Here is a 22,018-nt window from a genome sequence, read left to right on the forward strand (position 1 = left end):
TTTCTTTGGTGACAATGTGGGGTTATTTTGCAGCCGTGATCAAAAGAAAAGCAGAGACTTGAGGTCTGTTGAGAAACACTTTTAAATTCAAGAAATAATTCATGGCAAAACACAAAGGTGGTGTCTGTGTTGGTCTCCCTGCCACATTACGTCTTTGTCAAAAATCGCATCTAAAAAATTGATTCTGTTAGAGCCTTACCTTGGAGTGGCTTAATGATGCTAACCAAGGGTCCACTGTACATATGAACCCTCTACTGAGCCTTTGATTAACAGTGATCACATTTCACAAACCCCGCACCCGCCAGCATTCACCATTATGCTATTATTGTATGCTACTCTCTCCCTATAGAGAATTTGAGTGTTGCTTCCTCGGCTCCCTGATGTGCTGAGCTTGATGTTTGGGATAGCTGTGAGGAACAGCAAGGTCAGATCCTTCATAACACACATTATTGTGTGTGATAACTAGTCCTTGACAGCTTGCTTATATTAGATTTGCAATCGTAACTACTAATGTGCCAGGTGGGACCATTAACCAAGGAATTGTTCTTTTACAAATCCACCAAAGATCTGATTAGCTCCATTATAGGAGCAGTGGAATCAACAGTGTATAGAATATAATATGGGAGATTTTGCAGTATAGCAAAGATCCAGAATCTCCATCTACTATACATATACACACCAGGCTATGAGTAGCAGAAGTGTACGCAACTGTACACAAATAAATACTATATATACAGGGAAATAACAACTGTATGTGACCGAATAAATTAACTGTACATTAGAAAATAAGTACTGAATATGTAGACGTGAATGGCAACTGTGCATTACAAAATAAGTACCAAAAGCAGGTAATAGATGCAAAATAAATATGAAATATGCAGATGTGAAGGAGACAGTATATTATTAAGTAAATACTGTATATGTAGAAGTGAACAGCTGCAGTATCACAACAGCATTGTATGTAGAATTAGAATTTGGATGTAAAAAAATATATATATACAGTAATCCCTTTCCACTTTGCGCTTGCAATTTCACAGCTTCACGCTCACATTTTTTTTCAAAAATATATTGATTAATAAATCATCGCTGTTATGTGATTGAATAAGGTCTATTATTAATATTAAGAAAAAAATGCATATTTAAGCAAATTTTAGGTCTTTTTTGCCTAAATGCAGCATTTTCAAACATAAAAAATGAATTGAAATACAAATTTAAGGCATTCAGAAGACACATTTAAAGACGTGATGATATATGTAGTATTCTACACTAGTCACTAGGTGTCAGTAATGTTACACCGATGAGACAATAGCCACTGCAGGAAGTACTGTACTGAAACCGGAAGTAAAAAAAGAACAAGGAACAATCCCAGTGGTAACATGAGTTTATATTATGACTTATTTTTGTCTTACACGGTATTTTCTGTTATTAATGCTATTATATTGGCTAATATGAGTGTAAAGGTGACGAAAGGGTTAGTATTTCGTGTCTAGAATGCTCTAATGTTAAAAGCCATATTTAGAAGGTTGTAAACAGGTTTTCTATTCCCTAAGTAGAAAAATACTCCATTTATAATTAAGAAGTCATATTTGGTGGAAATTTACTTATCACGGCCACGATAAACGAGGGTTGCTGTATATACAAACACGTACACATTATATAAGCAACAGTGAGTCAATACACCGGTATGACTGTAACTGTAACTAGCAGCAGTGAAGTGACAGCTATAGATGAGTAGATAATACACAATAATGTACAGGTTACTGAAACAGTGTTGGCTATGCAGTCTGACAGCAGCAGCAAGGAAGGGCCCGCAGTACCTCTCCTTCACACATTTGGGGTGAAGCAGTCTTGACACTAAAGGAGCTGCTGAGCGATGTTATGGTGTCCTGCAATCCTTAGATGCACTTGCACGATGAGATTAAAATGTGTGAAATGTGTGAGCTACTGGATATTCCAGTCGCAGTTTTGACCAGCTTGAATCTTGGCAAGATGACATACAGGGTCTATGTTGCATGGTGAGCGACATTCTCATTTCCCAGCAGTAGTTCTCTTTTGGGTCATATAAAAGTGCCATGTTTAGATATTACAATTTATTTTCTACATTCATGCATTTTTCTCCTGTGCTGGATATTGTTTTTTTTTCTTTAAGTAACGCCTTCTGAGACTATATAGCAAGAGTGAAGAATATTTGGTCAAAAAGCATCTCTAGAAAGTACACTATCACAAAACAGAAAGTGAATGTTTTTACATGGTATATGTTTAGCATTTGTGGAATGTCTTGCCTCCCTGGCATACACGAGCCTTCGGATAATCCATCAACTATGCCCTTAAGCGACTGAAAACACATAAAACACAAGTGATCCAGGAGATGATGTTCCCTCGCTCTTCCCTAGGACGATCAAATAGCAGTGGGAGCAGAGAGTTACTGAAAGAACCTTTCTAAGATGATGACATCTTCCCTGTTGTATTTTGATGATCCAATCTGTGGCACAGGCTTTTGTTTTTGACAAGGAAGGCCCCCCTTGCCGGAAATGACATGATGGCAATTGAAAAGTGCAGCCAAACTTTATTGCATTGTAATAGTATTAAGTCAGTCCGATGTTTCCATTACCGTATTTCCCAGCTTCTCCTGCAGCTGGCTTCTCTTCAAAATAAGTGATTTTTCCTGGATGTAAAGCAATGCTGTCAGCCTTTCATTTTTTTTTTGAAGGATTTTGTGTTTGAATAGTTGCAGTCTATCCCACATTGTTATTACAGTGTAGCAATGGGCTTGGATATACACTGTATTCTATGCTTGGATACACATTCCCAAAATGAAATCAGGTATATAGATTACCCTCCTTTACATGGAAGTGGTTTCTATTTGATGGCTCAGCATACATGTGGAAAGTCTTAAGAACCATTTAGAAATAATTGAAGGCTGTGTCGCTAAAGTGGTGATCTCTCAGTGGTTCTGTGAATCTCAGTGTCGATTGGCTAGATTGGTTATATCTTTGGCGAATTTCCACATGCAGTTATGCACAAATGTGCATAACTGCCCGAAAATACTGTATGTGTTAGTGTATACTGTATGCAGCATAATAGAACAATATATTAACAGTATAATTTTGGATCAGTTTGTTTGTTTCACTGATATCTTATTGCTGCACCAATACCATTTATTTAATTAACATTCTTATTTAACACACAGATGGAGAAATTGGGCTTATTACTTGTTTTTGCACATTTTTGACATTTATATTGAATTTAAAATGTCAAACTGGTCTTTTTGCACCCGCTGTTGTATCACTACCTCTTATCAGCAGGTTGTTGGTGTCGCATATGTCACCGCTACATATATTCGTTTTTACATTGGAATGCCATAATGTTGTTTCCAAGGCCAGTTAAATAGTAGCCCTCCCAGGCTGAGTTGAGAGAAGAGAAACCAGGTGCAGTTCAGGAATTGAATGCATAATGAATTGCGTACAAAACCAGACGCAGGATGCACACAGATTGGCACAGCACCCTTGTCATACTAAATTTGGCTTTTATGTGTAATATATTTTCTTCATGCTCATTAAATGATAGAACAATATGACACACTGGACTGCTGTTTTGCATCTATCCTACATACTGTATCTTGCACTATTATACAGTATGTATATTATACAGTATGTATAATAGTGCAAGAAATGTAAAATGACAAATCACTTTAAACTTTTTAGAGGTTACACACTGAAATACTATTACAATTTGTAATCCCATAAAATTGCTGTAGTATATTATGACATTTAATAAATGACTTATTGATGATCACATTTGAATGGACCTGATCTACCGCTGGATCTGGGTTGGACCCCAACTTCCAATGCATGAGTTTGTATTTGTACTTGTATGAATGGTTGGTTGTGTATATGTTTTCTGTGATTGACTAGCAACCAGTCTAATGGCATGTTGTAGTATTTGGACACATGTGATCAGAATGTATAGGCCGATACACCTCGAAGTTGATTTTGTTACTTCAAATGACATCAAGCAACAGTCAGCCTGCCCCATTAGCAGCGATACATGCCCCTGCCATACCGCTGCCTCTGGTTCATGAGTTGATCCTGTCATTCAATTATTATACTCATTGGCCATAATCATCACTGTTGAGACACGACACCTACTTGAACACTGTTGAGACCTAGGTGCAACCATTCATTGCCTCAGTCTACTCTTATAAATAGATACTGCCAGCAGGATAACATGGTCAAAAAGCAGTCATCCAAAGCGGCTGCAGGAACATAGAATTTGATTCACTTCAGGACTATGCACTTTGTTCACATCCAAGCCCGGCAGAGCACCACAGAGACGTTGTGGGATGAAATGTTCACGGCGTTAATGTGCTCGCGAATGTCTGCGGGAGCTGTCCCTACTGAGTCAGAGTAGCGGAATGCACCAAGAATTGGGAGCTGTCACTTTATGTCTTAAAAGATACAAGGCTTTTTTGAAGCATACAGAGTTCATACAATCACTATCACTATTGCAATTATTCTTGTTTCTTTAATCAATCAATATAAACACTATATCATTGTACTGTATGTGATGTGATCCAGAATGCTATGTCTGTCAAGATTTACAGACATCGTCACAGCCTTTTGTCAGGTTTGTCTTTTGACGGCTTTCAATGGGGAGGAAAAGGAAATTCCTTCAAGAATGGGGTCAACCTTTAATTGTACATTTTTGCTTAGCAAGCACAGCAGTATGAGTTTCGGAGATGCATGCATCTCAAGATCAGACATCCAGCTAGGTGTGGAACTGCAATTTTCGAGACCTAACTACTTTGGGATAAATCCAAGTAAAAAATGCAGGCACTGAAATGTGGCTCATTTTCCAAATGCCCTGCTCTGTGGTACCATGACTACGCCCAGAGGACAAAAGATTCATCACAGTCCTGCATAAATTAGGCAACAAATTTACAATGATTTATTGACTTAATATGTGGACGTGATTACAGCAGAGGAGCAGATTGGAGACACGCATGGCTGGCTTTAGATTAGAGGCAGATATGAGCGACATTGCTCTTCGCAGAGTGTGTATGCATGCATTTGTGCATAAGTGTGGGTGTGGAGACTATTCAAGATAGTACAGTGTCGGTATGCTAATACCACAGCAGTGAGATGTCCCTGAGGGTAAATACATCTCTTATTCAGAATCTGGTTCAGCCCTGGGCGCTCTCACATCCTTGTAGATAAAGAAACAGGGATAAATGTGATGCTCTAGGTTACTGCACCTTGTTATGTATATATAATGTGTGCATGTGGATTTTTTTTATTTTTATTTTTTCAGTCACCATTTTTGTTATTTACTTTTCTTGTATGTGTTCAATCCTAGTTACAGAGTGTGTACATTGTGAAGCTATCCCATAGAAGTGTATGACTTAAGTGTTGGTGTTGGCAATCTGTCCAAACCGCATTTGGGGCATTAGGTACGGCATTGCTGTTGCTGGCCCACGTTTACCTCTGACTCTTCCCCTGTCCGTCTTGGGTATTTGGCACCTGAAATAGTCTTACAGCGATGTACTAAATTCCAGAAGAGAGCTATGATGTTCTGAAGTGAAAATGACAGGAAGCTGCTCCGATAATTCTACACCAGAAGGGCAAGCATATGTTGCCATTTTCTAGTATTTTTCTTTGTGAGAACAACTTTCAACTCGCTGTTGTAGGCCCCCGGAAGGCTCTTGGATGTAAGCAATGCATGGGCCAAAGCTATTTATGGGTGTAAGCAATTGTTTTACATTGCAGCGTGCCATTAAAATCTAATCCTTATAGCAATGCTGATTCAGAATAGGCTTTACCTCTGCATATATCTGCATTTTACAACATACTACAAAGTAATAAAGATACCCTTCATATTTTTCTCCCAAACTGGTTTACAGCACCATTAACAAGTAAATAAATATTAATTCTTGACATAGCCATACATGCCTCATTAAACATTGTGATATTGGTTCCTCAACCCATTCCCGAAAATAGAGTGATATTTAATTACCGTGCTCTTTGTACTAACTTGCATTGCTCAGTTGTTAGTTATTTAAGAATTAACCTTCTTGTAAACTACCCTCCTCACTCAATCATTGGGACAGTTATTTTCTTTGCAGGGTAAAATACTGTTGTACTTAATCTTGTAAATGTCAAGTTTAATTATTATTGTGATACCAGATTCTAAAGTTGCAGCAGGCGCCAGTGAGGCAGTTCTAGTGTGATGCATGTAGAACAGCATAAGGCACCACCTTATCTTGGTCATGTTCTAAACTGTCTGTCAGAGTTGGTCATGTGCATCTAACCACCACTTATTCAGATTACAGTGGTGATTTGGTGCTAATGAAAGAAGTAACAAAAACACAGAAATAAGTGTCCATATTTGATTCAGTTCAAATTGGATAAGCAGCAAGAATGTTGTCTTTGTTACTGTCAGTGCAGATAAATACTGTAACTGGAGACCCTGTCTGTATAAATGGATGCGCACGTGCGCATGACAGACAGATGTGAGACTTGTTTCCACAAAAGCAGTGTGATTTAGATCCATGAAACTCAAAGGTTGTGTGGAGCAAAACGACTTACACTATGCCACGATGGTATGATGATGTTACACTATTTACGTAGCTGATGCAGATCATTGTCCCGCCTACACATCCCTATTGGTAGAGAGATGTGAGAACATACTGTACTTGTGATGGGAAAGAGTATGAAAGAAAAACTCGATGATGGGTCTATTCCTACAATATCACTATTTTATCAAGCAACCCATAGAATTGCAGGGCAGTGTTAAATGAAAATATGTAGTGTTATTTTTTTTATTAATGAAACATTTGCTGTCTTTAAGCAGACCATATTCCATTAGTTTTATTGGACTATTTTCATAGCACTGTGTGGTATGCATGTGTTCTCCATATGCCTAATACCCTTACAGAAGCAATAAAAATAACCTTTTCATTGTCATTAATGTGAAAGAAAATGACACTGAGATCTATGGCAAGTGTGATTTTTCATTTTTGTTCAACAGGGCTAAAGTAATAAGGCTATTAAGGACTTAAATGCTCACAGTCGTTTGGACTAACTAGCTTTTTTACGTTCATGAATTTAAACAAACTTGTAATAACATTCATAAAGTTAAGCATAAAGACACAGTTATATCAGTTGTGTTTTTTAACAGTGGTACACGTGTACTGTACATTTTACCTGTATCATCATGTATTTATGAATTATTGCCGACTTGCGGTGAACGAGATACATCATCTGCGGGGAAAAAAATGGCCTATTTTTGGAGAGAAAAAGAAACAGATTGACCAAAAATGTACAAACGTGCGAGGTTGTGAGTGCTATATGTGCGGGGATCCGCTCTGTGCAGTCATCTCCTGCCACATTGTGGTTTGATCATCGCACGCTCACTGAATTCCATTTTTTCAAAAATGAGTTCATTAATAAACGATCGCTCTTCATTTAGCATAAAAATGTCTAAATGAATTTAAATACACATCTAAGGTAATCAGAAGACGTGATATGTAGTGTAACATCTGTGACTTGTTGTGTGCGCCTTTAAGGAGCGGGGCCTGGGAAGTGACGTGCGTAACATCAGCTAGCTAGAGTCGACTGTGTTTAGCTGCGTGTTAGCAGTGTGGCGAGTGCGAGTGACTGGCGTGAGTTGCGGCTGGCAGCAGCTACTGTGTGAATGTTCACTGCACATGTGTTCTATGCTTAATAAAGCAATGAACTGCATTGTGAGTCCACAAACCACAAACAGTATGCTGTAATTACACTGATCACTACGTCTCAGTAATTACTTTGATGAGATATCCACCGCAGGAGGTATTGGTAATGGTTTAATTTTATTTGAACATGCATACAATTTACAATGGAATACATCGCATAATTCAGTTCACAGTTCCACATGTCCAAAAGGAGTAGGAAGAAGCAAAGCTTGTTTAATCCTACCCCCCATCCGTTCCACATCTGTTATCCATTTACAAATAAGGAATCGTACTTTGTGGAAATTCACTTATCACGGTCGATTCAGGAACCAAATAACCGCAATAAACAGGGATTACTGTATACTACAAATAGATGTTTAATTGGGGGGGTTGCAATGTGTATGTGTATGTACATTAATGAAGTGAGTATGGGAATGAGTATATGGAGACCAATTTTAACGTCTCACCCTCTCATGATTGTGTCTGTCGAACTCCATGGATGACCTGGACTCAATGATGAAATTAATTAAACTAGTTAATGATTTAACTGTACAGTATTTGTTTCAGTAATATGTTCTTTAATTACTTCTGTTGCTTACAGTGCTGTTTGGTCAGTTTGTGGTGTTCCATACTTTGGCCAGTGACCTTGTAGAGATCTTTGATGGATCCTCAACAGAATCACCTCTTCTTTCCTCCATTTATGGATCCCATTCAGGTAAGTAAAACAGCATGTTGTTGAAGTATCTTGGCTATGTGTCTCTGTGTATTTTTTTTTTACGTTGCTGGGTATGCCGAGTCCTGTTAATCAAATACTTTTGTTTTAAAGGACAGGCTGCACTGCTTTGATAAAACACAGCATTGTTAATAAAAAAATATGGCAATTGAATAAGCTCTGTGTTTACAATTAAACAAACAACAGCAAGCAAGGGAAAAACAACAATGTCTTTTTGTGAAATTATTGTACAGTTTTTCTTTATTTTTAGATGAGATTATAAATGTAAAATCTTGCTGAAAGAAACCCAGCTGAAAACATGTAACAAAGTGGTCCAGTTATTTGTGGTCATTAGCATGAGCGGCTGTGCCTAAAAATAATTTTGACCATGTCTCATTTGCTTTTACACTTCAGGGGAGACGCTCCCTTTGAGCTCAGGAAACAAGGTAACGCTCAAGTTTACCTCAAACGGCACAGACACAGCGAAAGGATTTCATTTTGTTTACCAAGGTAAGCCTTCTTTTCACAAACGGTTTCTGCATTTTACGTGGACAGTCTTAATTGACCTGGAAAGGCAAATGAGCACAATCGCTTCCTTAGATTGTTTTTGAAAATGTATTTAACCAGGCACTCATCATGTAATTATGTGTGGCAGAGCAGAGGGGTGTGAAGTCAGAGTGCTTATCCAGGCAGAGCAGAAAACAATGACGAATGACTTGAGAAAAGACTCATGAGGGCCTAACGATTCCCCTCGGCCTCCTTTGTCTTTCCATCTCTCTCCCCTCCTGTCTCTCTGTCTATCACACCCAACCGCCACTCCTCTGTCTTCGTTGTCCTCTTTTCTGCCACCCTCCGTCGCCTCATCCACAGCTGTCCCCAGGACAAGCTCCACTCAGTGTAGCTCGGTCCCTGAGCCACGATTTGGGAAGCGTCTCGGGAACGACTTTGGCACTGGTATGGTGGTGCTGTTTGAATGCAATCCAGGTTATACGCTACATGGCGCCAATGCTATCAGGTGTGAGGCCGTGCCCAATGCCCTGGCCCAGTGGAACGGCACTGTGCCCACATGTGCTGGTAAGTGGCCTCAACTGTCGCTCTCTTTGTGCGCAGACACACACACATTCAGAAAATTGAGCGGGAACATTTCTAAAGGTAATATCTGCCACCGATTTCAAAGCATGGACTGTTTTTCTGGTTTGGTAGGACGGATAAATGGAGCAAAAAGATTTTGGGGGGATAAGGCTGATCCTTACGTATAAAACCGATCTTATCCACAGATTTTATCTACCTCCACCAAGGTTTGAAAGGTCAGCCACTGCCCCCTCATCTCTCAGACCTTCTCAGCACACACACAACAGACGTCTGGCCTTCAAAATTAGAGCGGGTGTGCCACATCCTGTGTACTTGTTGTTACAATAAAATAAAATGATGAATTAAAAAGATAAATAAACATTTGGCTATGGGGCAGCAGCAGGGGATGAGGAGAGAGCCACACAACCTTCATGTTTTCTTATGAGTTATTTCTTGAATTCAATAATCTTTATCAAAATGCTGCTCCACTGTGGGTTATTTTGTAGCAGTGATCAATAAGAAAAGCAGAAACATCTGGTGTAACTGTGTTAGTTAGCAAAGAACTACATAGTCAACAGTAGACAGGCGACGGAGGTGGGGGGCAAGGACTTACGGCTCCGGTTTTGTAGGTGAGAGCATGCTAACAGGCACGTTTTGTAATAAAGATACGTTATCAGCACAGTTGGACTCACCACAGTGTATTAATAGCACGCCCTATTGTTTGACAACCAAAATAGTGTAGGTGAACCCAGGCAACGTTTTTGCGCACATTTTCGACATAAACCAAAACATATGTTAACCAAGGCATACACAAACTAAGGTTCCCCTGTATATAAAATGCTATACCTGCATATAGATGGATCCTTACCATCATCCAGGAATCCCATAATCGCAGCAAACTACAGAAACCAGCATTACTCTCTACTGTTTGGCATGGCATGCTCACACCATGTCCATGATTTACATGCCATGTTAGCACCCACTTTTACTTAAACATGCGCATTTAGGAGGATACACAGTACATAGACACACACGAGGTCACTGTTGGAAGCAAGGGTCCTAAGGATGAAATGTTTTAAAAACTTTTACAGCCTGGGCCATTTTTAGACTTCATTTACACACACACACACACACACACTAGCAGTAGCAACCCTTGTGTCTGCCAGTGAGTGTATTATTAGTTATTCAAGCTCTCTCAATGGGCTAAGATGACATCAACATGACCAAAAGAGGATATGAAATGCCATTTGACCAACCTCTGATGGGGGTGTACATGTTGTAAAACGCAGGAGGGAAGTGCCCAATTGATGTTAATTTACTCAATTTGTTGATTTGTTTTTCTTTTATACTACATTCATTTCTGTCCATTTTAAACAAGCAACTGAGTAAATGCTAAAGACATAATAAAAATACTAAATAGTAATGACAATGCCTTGGGAATTGTCATTTAATGGTCATTTAATGCTCTAAACTGTGGTTTGTGATTCTACCTGAGGGCTTGGTTAGCTGTCACTTGGGGTCAAGCTGATGAAACACAAGGGAACAGCTCGGCAAAAAAGGTTTGAAAAGGGTTGGCCTGAAGAGCACGCACACTACCATGATTGCCCTGTTGATTTAATGGAGAATAATAGACTTCCCCCATGTAGTCAGACACCAACAAAATGCTTTACAGTGCACCTTTTAAAATTCAAAGCATTGCAGAGGATCTTCCTCAGGCTCATTTAAACTGCCACTTACTGTATTATCTTTCCAGTGAAATGATTTGCCGTCATTTTAAGCATCTGCTTATGTCAACTTGCAGTCAGGTGAAATTAACAAGATGATTTTACTGAATAAGTAGAAGTAAGTGATTGAATAACATATTTCAACTTTTTGGTTTCCTGCACAACTTGGAAGCTTTGGTAGCAATGCATACACAAATACTAAATCATTCAGACTGTAGAAAATCACAAGTGCTCAGGCTTGCATAAGCTCTCAGTACTCGGATTCCTTCCCAGTAAGCCAACACCATAAAATTCACTGTTGGTGTAAACACTTTGTGAGGTGTCAACAAGTAAGCAGCTCTCAAAGGAGTGTGTTTAATGTTTGTTTTTCAAATAGTACAGTTTTATTTTAGACATATTTTTGTCATGTTTCACGATACTGCCTACAATGACCTACAGTGGTCTGCTGGCTGGAAAAATGTTTTTGTTACAAGAATGAGAACAACCTCTATTTATTTATTTTGGTGGAAACTCTAAAATAAAAAAAAAAATGACATCAGATGTTGCCATATAGCAATAAAAAAACAACTCACACACTGCTTGCGTATATAATTGATATATTGATTGAAAGATACTTAATTAAAAGTTACTATGAAGACACATCAGATGGTGCAAACAATGTCTCATGATGTGTAGTCCCCACGCTTGTCTACCTGCGGTAATTCTTGACTTATGAGCTTGCCACAGATTGAGATGGGTGGGGAGCTCTCATGCTTTTATGAGCCTCATGATTTCTAATCTTGCGCTACAAATTATGTGAAGTGACAGCTCAGGGGACTCAAAGGAGCAGTTAAATCAAAGCAAAATTGCAAGTCCTTCCTTGAAATGCATCTGTGGCTTCCCGTTAAGATTTTGGCCCCATGTTAGATGAATTTAAAGCTCTTGAAACCTGCAGTCATCCTAAATTATACCTGTTTCTTTTTGGGACCCCAGGTGTGACACGTATACGTGTGCTTTAATGTATCCTTCCTGCAGGTATCCCTGGTGAAGCATAATAATAGAGGCTTACTAAGCCATGCATGGTGGTCACAATATAAACAAGAAATTAGGAGTTTTGCAAAAGGTATTTTGGGTGACAGTAAGTCAAGAATAAAGTTGTCTTTTTAATGTCTTTTTTGTTTGTCGGACAACTACAGTTAATGTAGAAGTACTGTAGGTCTTACAGTACTTCAATAATACATTGTAGGTGTGTGCTCACATATTTGGGATTTAATCATAGAAAATTTAATGAGCCAGCAAGAAATTATATGTTTGGATATAGTAGTAAGAATACAAATCTAAGTGATTGATACGAATAGAGTGAAGTTAGTTAAGTCAAATGTGTCATACGTGAACATGATAGGAAACATGTAAGCATTTGCAGAATATGATGTTCTCACAACAGACCACTCAATGTCTCAGGCAATGGCTTTCATTTGAATGGATAGCACAATTCCAAAGAAGTTATTCTGTAGGGTGTACCCCGCCTCTCGCCCAAAGCCAGCTGGGATAGGCTCCAGCATACCCCCGTGGACCGAGTGAGGATAAGTGCCATGGAAAAGGGATGGATGGAAGGGAAAGTGATTATTGCATTACTTTTTAGAAAAACCTTCAATTGTGTAAAATAATTCAGATATAGCATTGTCATGACTGTGACGTTGAGAGATGTTGCATGAGATGAGTGCTGTACTCATGATTTTCAATTCTGTACCAAGCAGTATTCCCTGAGAATGACTGACCAAAACACTCACCAAATACCTATTTAGCTTCCTGTGTAGTAGTGAAAAATAGCAAGTGTGGCAACATCCAGATTGTTGATAGTGCATCGTAACGCGACACATTTCATTGTCGCTGTAAAGATGGAAATATCATACTGTGTAGAATGTATCCGAGCAAAACTATTGTAATGTGGCCAAAAACAGATTATTCTTCCTTTGAAGTCTAAATTGGAGACTTAAATTAGAAATATTACCATACTACTTTATGTATTTTGTTCTGCTTAAAAATTTGAAATATTACCATACTACTTTATATATTTTGTTTTGCCTAAAAAATTAGACATTTTTACCATACTACTTTGTGTATTTTGCTCTGCCGAAATCCACAAATGTAAGGGAACCTGGAATATCAAAGTACTTATACATACGGTTGCATTTAACAGCTTCTGTTTGTAAAACAATTTGTCATTGGAGATAAATAGAAATGTAATGGATGTATGTGATGGTAGCACACGATTCTCATTCACTGCTACAGGATGCTAGGAAGGCTAGTATCCAGTGACAAGTTCAAAATATCCCAATATCCCTCATTACACTAAATGACATGTATTTTTGGTTTCATTGATCTGTGAATGTATATTTCAACAGATTTTTTTTTTTCTTTTTGCTGTATTATGTTGTTAATCATCGTAAGAACAGAGCTTTGCTCCAAAGTGCTGGGTCACCAAAATCTTTAATGGACAGAAAGTGGCGCCAACACTGTAAAACATGAGTGGCTGGCTACAAGGAATATTGGCATCAATGTGCAAAGCATTAAATAAATGAGAGCCCTTTTTACCATCATTTATGTATTTTCCAATGTCACAAACAATGTCAATGCAATGTGGCCATTGCAACCAATGGGACATTCAAGAGGCTTGATAAATATTTTACTTCTAGCACCGGTGGAAATGAGGTGCACATGGAAGACGGATAGCGTTCACAGTTGAAAGATGTGATTTATGTTTCCTGCAGGGGATAAAATTGCACTTTAAGGCTGAACTGTTTATGCATGCTGCAAGACACAATTTTGTGATGCCATATAAACCTCGCTTGGCATTAAATCATGTGGGCAAGGGTGTGAAACGCGGCTCAAAAAACTACCCAAATAAATGACAGACTCCTACCAAAATAGCTAGTTTATTGTCTGATCAGGCTTAATCATGGAATAAGATTTGTCTGACGTCAAGTGAAGTGATTTGTCAAATGCTCGTTGAACATATAGAATATGCCAGTGTCGGTTTAAAATGGGAACTGAAAAGCACTTGCTGGCTCAATTACTTCACTCTGACCCCACTTACCCTTAACTCTGAAGGTGTGGAGACCAAATCTGTCTTCTCTCACTTTCTGTCTCGCTTTTTCCAGTTCCCTGTGGAGGGGTGCTGACGGGCCGCAGAGGCACCATCCTTTCTCCTGGATACCCAGATCCATATGCCAACTACCTAAACTGTGCCTGGAAAATAACAGTTCCAGAGGGAGCTGGCATCCAAGTGAGTTCCTATTGTCCTCTGTAATATTTTAATGAACGATACGTAGTATATTGATTTAAGAAGCTAATCCCCTCCTTGTGAATATGTACCTTATCTAGATTCAAGTGGTGACCTTTGCAACGGAGCACAACTGGGATTCTCTGGATTTTTTTGACGGGGTTGATAGCAATGCTCCAAGGCTTGGTAGCTACTCAGGTAAAACTGATACATGTGAATGTCATATGGCATATGGAATTTCAAGTCAGAGATCACAAGCTCCTGGCAGCAGCACAAATGTGACGATGGAGCAGATGACATTTGACATGCTCTTTGATAGCGCTGTGTAAAACCCGCTGCAAAAGTCAAAAGAACATCCTCCCCCACAAAATCCTACCATCTTGCAGACATCTTCATAATGTAGTGTCTGTTTCTGTATGGAATTGCAGTTAAGACAGTGCTTCTCAAATAATGGGTCTCGCCCTCCCTGGGGGGCCTGAGAGAGGTGTTGGGGTGGTCTCTACTTCCTCGCTCAACAGACAGATAATGGGTTCTCAATAAAGATTCCGGTTGAGTTCCATTTCAGAGCCTTTACTTGGAAGCACTAAAAAACTGAACACAGAAATAAAGCATGTCACTTCCATCCATCCATCCATTTTATTCCGCTTATCTGGGTCCGGTCGTGGGGGCACCAGATCCCGGTCCGCGGCCACCTCTTCCATCTCACCAGGAGGACACAGAGGCGTTCCCACGCCAGCTGTGAGACACAAAATACAAATATTTTGTCCGTGACATTCAACATAAACGAAATGCATTTAAACAAACATTCATTCATTCATTTTGAAGTCGCTTGTCCTCATTAGGGTTGCGGTGGTATGCTGGAGCCTATCCCAGCTAGCTTCGGGCGAGAGGCGGGTTACACCCTGAACTGGTTACCAGCCAATGCATTATAACAAATATGCTAATTTGCATAGGAAATTCCATATACGCGCTAACAATAAGCTTGATCGATTTCCGTGGAGAACACCCCCAAATTAGACATTTTAATTTACATTTCACTTAAACAGATGAGGCATAATAAGCATAACATATTTTCAGGTAAACATTTTTTACAGTTCAGGGCTGACACACAGTAGCTACTTCCAAGTATGCAGTCATGACTGACTTGGGGGTGTTCAAAATGTGTGTCCCCTGAGGGGACATTACAAAACCTCTACCTTAAGGTAACATGAGAACAATTGGCATTACATTGGAATTGTGTACTATTACTCTAATAATCAGATGATAGTGAATGCTCACTTGTCGCAGCTCTCATTGTTATGCTCGTTACAAAAGATGAATATTAAGAAAACTTGCTCAGCGCTCAAATGTGTAAGTACAGTATATGGTTATTTTATGCTTAATCATTAGGGGTGTCACAAGATCTCGTGGGATTAAAACATGACACGATTTCTCGTTTAGAAAAAACTGTCTCGCAATACTAAATATATACATCAATTACAAGATAAATGAAAATTAGCTTGATTGCATGTCTTTTTCGTCCCTCGCCTCCAAACAGTTTGTCCAGTCATATTTTTTCATTGTACTTTTTTAAAAATTTTTGTTAAAATCTCGTCTCGTCTCATTCCTGTGGACCAAATCTCATGCATTGTCTCATCTTGTGAGTCGGGTGTCTTGTGACACCCCTATTAATCACCAATAGAATGATTGAAAATGTACACCAAGAAACATAGTCTTGCATTTCCACAGAATTGTTTTCTGGTTATTGGTGGACAATTTGATTCTACAATTTTGAATGGAATGAGCGATTGCAATTCATTCATTCTTAGTAGTAAGGAAAGGGAAAAACTGCTTTTGACCATGGGTAAAATAAATTATCTATTATTGCAGGTACAACGATTCCCCAGCTGCTAAATAGCACATCAAACAACCTCTACCTGACCTTCCAGTCTGACATCAGTGTATCTGCCGCCGGCTTCCATTTGGAGTACACAGGTATGAGGAGAGACGGCTTGTCTGAAGCTTGTCGCTTTGCTTGTCACTTGGTTTTGCGGTGGGAAAGGAGAAATAAAAGGACACCTAGTCTGGTGACTAAAGTTTAGAGACATTTGACAGAGTGACATGGGTCCACTACTGAATCTGCTCCCAAGTCTTCCAAGTATGTATTTTTAGTGGTTTTATTTATTTGCACACCGCGCCCTTTTATTTGTTTTTTCTCTTTGTTTTTTGTTTATTTGTAAAGCACAATTTGTACACAAGGTAATTCAAAGTGCTTTACAGAAAACAATAACGGAGAAGCAGCAGTGTGCGGCGGTACGAAGGGACTGAAAATAACACCGAGCGATTGTGAGGTGTGACTTTTCCATGGAAAACGGTTTTGTGATGCAAATGCATTACTATCTTGAACACATTGTTTTGAGAAGCGAAACGCTTTACTTAAGTGACCCCACCAACTAGCTGGAATTACTTTCTGAAAGACCAAAAACAGACTACAACCAGACAAAGTGTGGGAAAAGTCACCTTCGAAGCACTGCTGATGGTGATGTCATATAACTTAATGTAAAAAAATCCCAACTATCCCTTTAATACTTAAATTCCAGCATATTTGGCTAGTGTGGAAAAAAAGTAGTGGCATCAAATTAACAAAACCACATTATTAGCGTCTTAACTCGGACAGCCATAGAAAACACAATTGCAATATTTAGTCATTTTACAGTCTATACACACAACATGCGCAAAAATGAAGTAGGCATGAAATAATGTAAAGATGTCAGTGTAAAGTAATGGCGTCATACCCTAGACGAGTCAGCAGTTCTTTGCTTTGCTCAAAGGCACCTTGGCAGTGGTCTGCAAGCAACCTTGCTTGTCTGCACAAAGCAGTTACACATGTGCATGCTTGCACCGTAGGGGACTATCTGCTTTTTATGTTAAGGGAATCTTTTAGCTTGAATCTGCCACCTTCCAATCTGAAAAAACATGTCTTTGAAGACGAGCCACAACCGTGCACCCAATCTCCACCGTCTTTGGTTATGACGTTTAAAAATGCAGTTGTTTATGACCCAGTTCCACATTGTTATTCATGTCTCAGAACGTTGTATTTTTTTAAAGATACATTTACAGTCATTTATTTCCTGCTAATATATTATTTACTCAATAGTGAAACTATTTTCTTAATCGTGATACTGCAGGAGATGCACTTTTTATCTTTTATTTTTGGTGTTTTTTTTGTTAGTTTCATTGATGGCTATGAAAAAGTGCATTTGACTACAAGCAAGTCAAATCACACGAAAAGTCAGTTGCATCCAAACAAAAGAAGCATAAACATGGTGCTTTATCACATAATCTTTCTTTGAAGTCAGCTGTGGCTGCCTGCGATCATCTTCTCACAATGAGGTCTCCTGCAGTTACAGTCCTTCATTTCCACAACCTCCTTCTCTGCTGTGAATCCAAGTCTCTCAGTAGGCCCTTTCTTTCAGCGCTCACCTCCTGCCCTATCATTAGCCACAGTCCCTTCACTGACTTCTCAATGCAGAAATACGGTGTAATAATTATATGCCTCCTCATTTTGTGAAAAATAAATTTTGGGGTAGGATGTGGACATGTTCCACTGTGAAGCTGGCAGCAGAGGTGCAGTCACAGAGCCAAATCAGTGTGTAGGAAGGGAGAGCCGTTGTCATGCTAGACATAAACTCTGTTATGTTACATGTCACGCCTTCGGAATGGCAGCATGACATCCGGAATGAAACACTGCAATGGCATTACACTTTAGTTGCTTCAGCATAAACAAGCAAAGCATGTCGGTGTTATTTGTGCAGGGGTTTTATAGAGTCTTTGTAAAAGTGGTTACTGTCAGTTCCCTGCGCTTACAGTCATGCTGTGACACTGCTGCTGTTGTTATGTGTAAACCAGGCTCTATTCTATGCCTCTTCTTATTTCCATGACTTTACACATTGAATATTTGTCAACTGATCATCAGGCAAGGAACCATTTTGGTACCGTGTGTGTTTAGAATGAATCACATACAGCTTGCTTGTATTGTCTGATTTCTCAGAACCAAACTGTAAAAATTTATTTTCTACCACTTATCCCGTTTAGGGTCACAGGGTTGGTTAGCGACTATCCCAGCTGACTTTGTTTAATTTGTTTAATTGGTCACCTGTCAATCACAAGGTACATGCAGTGGAACCATGGTTAGCGTCATTAATCCGTTCCATAAAGTCACAATCAAACCGAAACGTACTCTAACCAACTCAGAACCACTGCACTATAGACTAGGGGTGTCCAAACTTTTTCCACTGAGGGCTACATCCTGAAAAATGAAAAATCTCAGCTTTGTGATAAAGGTGAAAAAGTGTATTATTCGTAAGAACTTTTGTCTTTTTTAAATTGTTGCAATTTTTTTTATATGTTTTTAGTATATGTGAATGTTTTAATTTTAAATGTCTATTTTCTTGTTAAATAATCTTCGTAAATTTTACTCTCAGAATATTATGACTTCATTCCCATAATGATTTCACCCTATTCCCATAATATTATAAGTTTTCCCCCAACTTCCAAAAACCTGATTTGTTTTGTTTTTTAAAAAAACTTGAAAACCTAAAAAAAAAATATGTTTTTTTTTCCTCATAATATTATGATGATGTTATTCTTGTCAAATCTGGACTTTTCATTAGATTACAACTTTTATTTCTTTAACATTTTTATTTTATTGTTGTAAAATGACTGCCGATTTGTCTGCTTCTGCTGTTTTTTTTTTTGTTTTTTTTTTAAATGTTCTTGTTAAATTAAATTTTTAGAATATTCTGTGAGCCAATAATAAAACACCCGCGGGTTGCAAATGGCCTCTGGGCCGTACTTTGGACATCACTGGTACAGACATACAACCATCACTCTTGCAGTCACCAATTAACCTTACATGCATGGTTTTGGACGGTGCATGAGGAGAGTATCCAAACTCCTAAACAGAATTCGAACACAGAACCATATAGACAGGCGTGCTAACCACATGCTCCACCGTGCTGACCCAAACCATGAGAGGGAGGAAATCCTAGAAATACCTTTTTTGAAGCACCTCCCGGCATGATACATTATATTTCTAGTATTCTCAGGGCATTGAACTAAACTATTCAGGATATCTTAGACGACTTTTCGCTTCTCATCCGAGCAGGCTTCATCAGCGAAACGATGAGAGGCGAAATGACTTCAAAGACAACCTGAACAGTCCATTTGTGATCGATTCAATGTCCTGAGAAAACACTAACCTGGATGAATGAAAATATTCCCGGTACATTTCTTATAATATCATTATATGACTTACAACAAATAGCAGAGCTCCGGCAAGGCCAAATTGTTAAAAATAAAAAGGTGAAAAGACAAGTTTCCTTTTATTGATGGGATTAGCTTGATGGTCAGTGTATATGGAAGAAATATGTAGCAAGCAACACATCCAGCAGACATCTTGTTAAAAAGATGTTTCTTTGGATGATTGTTGTAGTCCATGGAGGGACACATTTATCCAACTCTCCTGAGACCAGAGAAATAATGCCGTTGTTCTTACAGGAATATTTTGTATCACAAATGCAGTCCCTTATTGTGCGTCATGTAACTCATTCTGTAGAAGCCAATGTTCTTTCAGTATAAGCTAGATAGACTGAATTTGATCTTGACACACAAAGGAAACATCTGTATAGGATGCAATGTACTGGGTATACTACTATATAGGCCTGATTTATAACGCCTGTGCCTTTCCAGATTTTGTTAATAATGATGTATGAAATGACAGTATGCTATTAGAGGCAGACCCATTTATACCGATGCCTACGGCTTTCGAGCTGCTGGCTACTCAACACAAATATGAGACATGTTGGGGTTGTTGTTTTGCTTGCTTCAGTAGCGGGATGTGCATTTGGTACCTGGACCTTCATGGATACTTAACTGACCCAATCCACCTCTTAATACCACCACTATCACATCACAATTGTACAAGTCATAAAGAATATATCACAATGCAATATAACAAGGCATGGTATTACAACAGGGGTCCTCAATTAAATTTTTCCAAGGAGCAGATTTTTTTCTGTGTCCAGTATCATTAAAAGAAAGAAAAATATAATCACAAAAAAAATGTTATCCCTCTGATTGGGATATGAGCCCTGATCACAGCGTCTTTACCAACTGAGCTGTCCAGCTTCTTCCACAGCAAGTGAACTCTAACACAATACATACAGTACCTGGAAGGGTTCAAAACTCGATTATTTTAACCACTAGTTAACCCCAAACCACCGGTTTAATTCTTAACCCACCTTTAGCTAACCGACCGTTAAATATGCGTTGTTCATGGTTAGTCACGTCGTTAGTTAACGGCACCGTCAAAGTTAACCATGTGGTTGACGTCACTGGTCAGCGCCAATATATCCCACAATTCTTCATTTTGTTGACTTCCGGTTTAGAAACCATTAATCCAAACGCAGCATAAAAAAGCCAGGTTACAGTTTACACATACACAGTGACAAAGACCCAAATTTTTGGACACATGTTTGGTCCTAATGACCATTGTTACTTTTGGAAGAAAAATGAGCACATGTGTCAACCTGAGAACACCACACGACCTGTGAAGTGTGGGGGTGGCAGCATCATGTTGTGTGACTGTTTTGTTGTAGGAGGAACTGGTGCACCCGATAAAATAGATGGCATCATAAACAAAGAACATTATGTTGAAATATCGAGTCAACATCTCAAGCCATCACCCAGAAAGTTGTCCGCAAATAGATCTTCCAAATGGACAATGACCCTAAGCATATCAACAAAATAGTCCCAAAGTGGCTTAAGGACAACAAAGTCAATGTTTTTGAGTGGCCATCACAAAACCCAGATCCCAATCCCACAGAAAATACACCAGTACACCAGTTCTGTCAGGGGCAATGGACCAGAATTCCAGAAAACGATTGTGAGAAGCTTGTGGAAGGATACCCAAAACACTTCACCCACGTCATACGGTTTGAACGGCTGTGCTACCAAATACTAAGAAAATGTATGTCAGATTTTGACTTTGAAGAAAGTAAGAAAAAACTAAACCAAAATAAGTAACTAAAATATACTATTTATGGTAATTGCAGCATTTAGCAAAGAGAACTCATTTTTGTAATCCTAACTGACATAAAACAGGAAAAGTTTTGTTCGATTTAATTCGATTTCATTTGATTACGTCTTTTTACATAATGTATGTAAACTTCTGTTTTCGACTACAGAAGCTAAAATCTAACTAAAAAATCTAACACACACATACCGTACTGGAAGTGGTGCAGGTAAGAGACACGCTACAAAATTAAGATGATAGACTGCTAAGAATACTGCAGTTTAAGTTGTAAATGTAGGTCAGTGCCTTGATGGTGTTTAGGCCAGCACAGAAAGCCACTGGGTTGTTTCTAATTTGAATGTATTTCTTGTGTATAGTTACTTTCTATTCAGAAATGATGTGGTATACAAATATAATATTTTATCCTTCGGCTGTGAATCCAGCTGGTTTCGGCTTCTGTGTAATCACTACGCTGTCATGAGCC

The 22,018-nt window shown here is 38.8% G+C and overlaps 1 protein-coding gene across 6 annotated transcripts in view; it reads left to right on the top strand.

The window, feature by feature from the left end:
• Positions 1–22,018, top strand: part of LOC129185423 (CUB and sushi domain-containing protein 3-like) — a 307,190-nt gene that overhangs the window by 161,583 nt on the left and 123,589 nt on the right. For all 6 annotated transcript variants that reach the window (XR_008572067.1, XM_054782498.1, XM_054782497.1 and 3 more), the window contains exons 32-37: positions 8,313–8,426; positions 8,838–8,933; positions 9,294–9,497; positions 14,359–14,483; positions 14,582–14,678; positions 16,350–16,454. Coding sequence is in view for 5 of the 6 variants with exons in the window: in XM_054782498.1 (XP_054638473.1) it covers positions 8,313–8,426; positions 8,838–8,933; positions 9,294–9,497; positions 14,359–14,483; positions 14,582–14,678; positions 16,350–16,454 (741 nt within the window). In the remaining variant the exon portion in view is untranslated. The remainder of the gene's footprint in view (positions 1–8,312; positions 8,427–8,837; positions 8,934–9,293; positions 9,498–14,358; positions 14,484–14,581; positions 14,679–16,349; positions 16,455–22,018) is intronic.

This window comes from Dunckerocampus dactyliophorus, chromosome 7 (assembly GCF_027744805.1).
Source record: "Dunckerocampus dactyliophorus isolate RoL2022-P2 chromosome 7, RoL_Ddac_1.1, whole genome shotgun sequence".
Classification (NCBI taxonomy): domain Eukaryota; kingdom Metazoa; phylum Chordata; class Actinopteri; order Syngnathiformes; family Syngnathidae; genus Dunckerocampus; species Dunckerocampus dactyliophorus.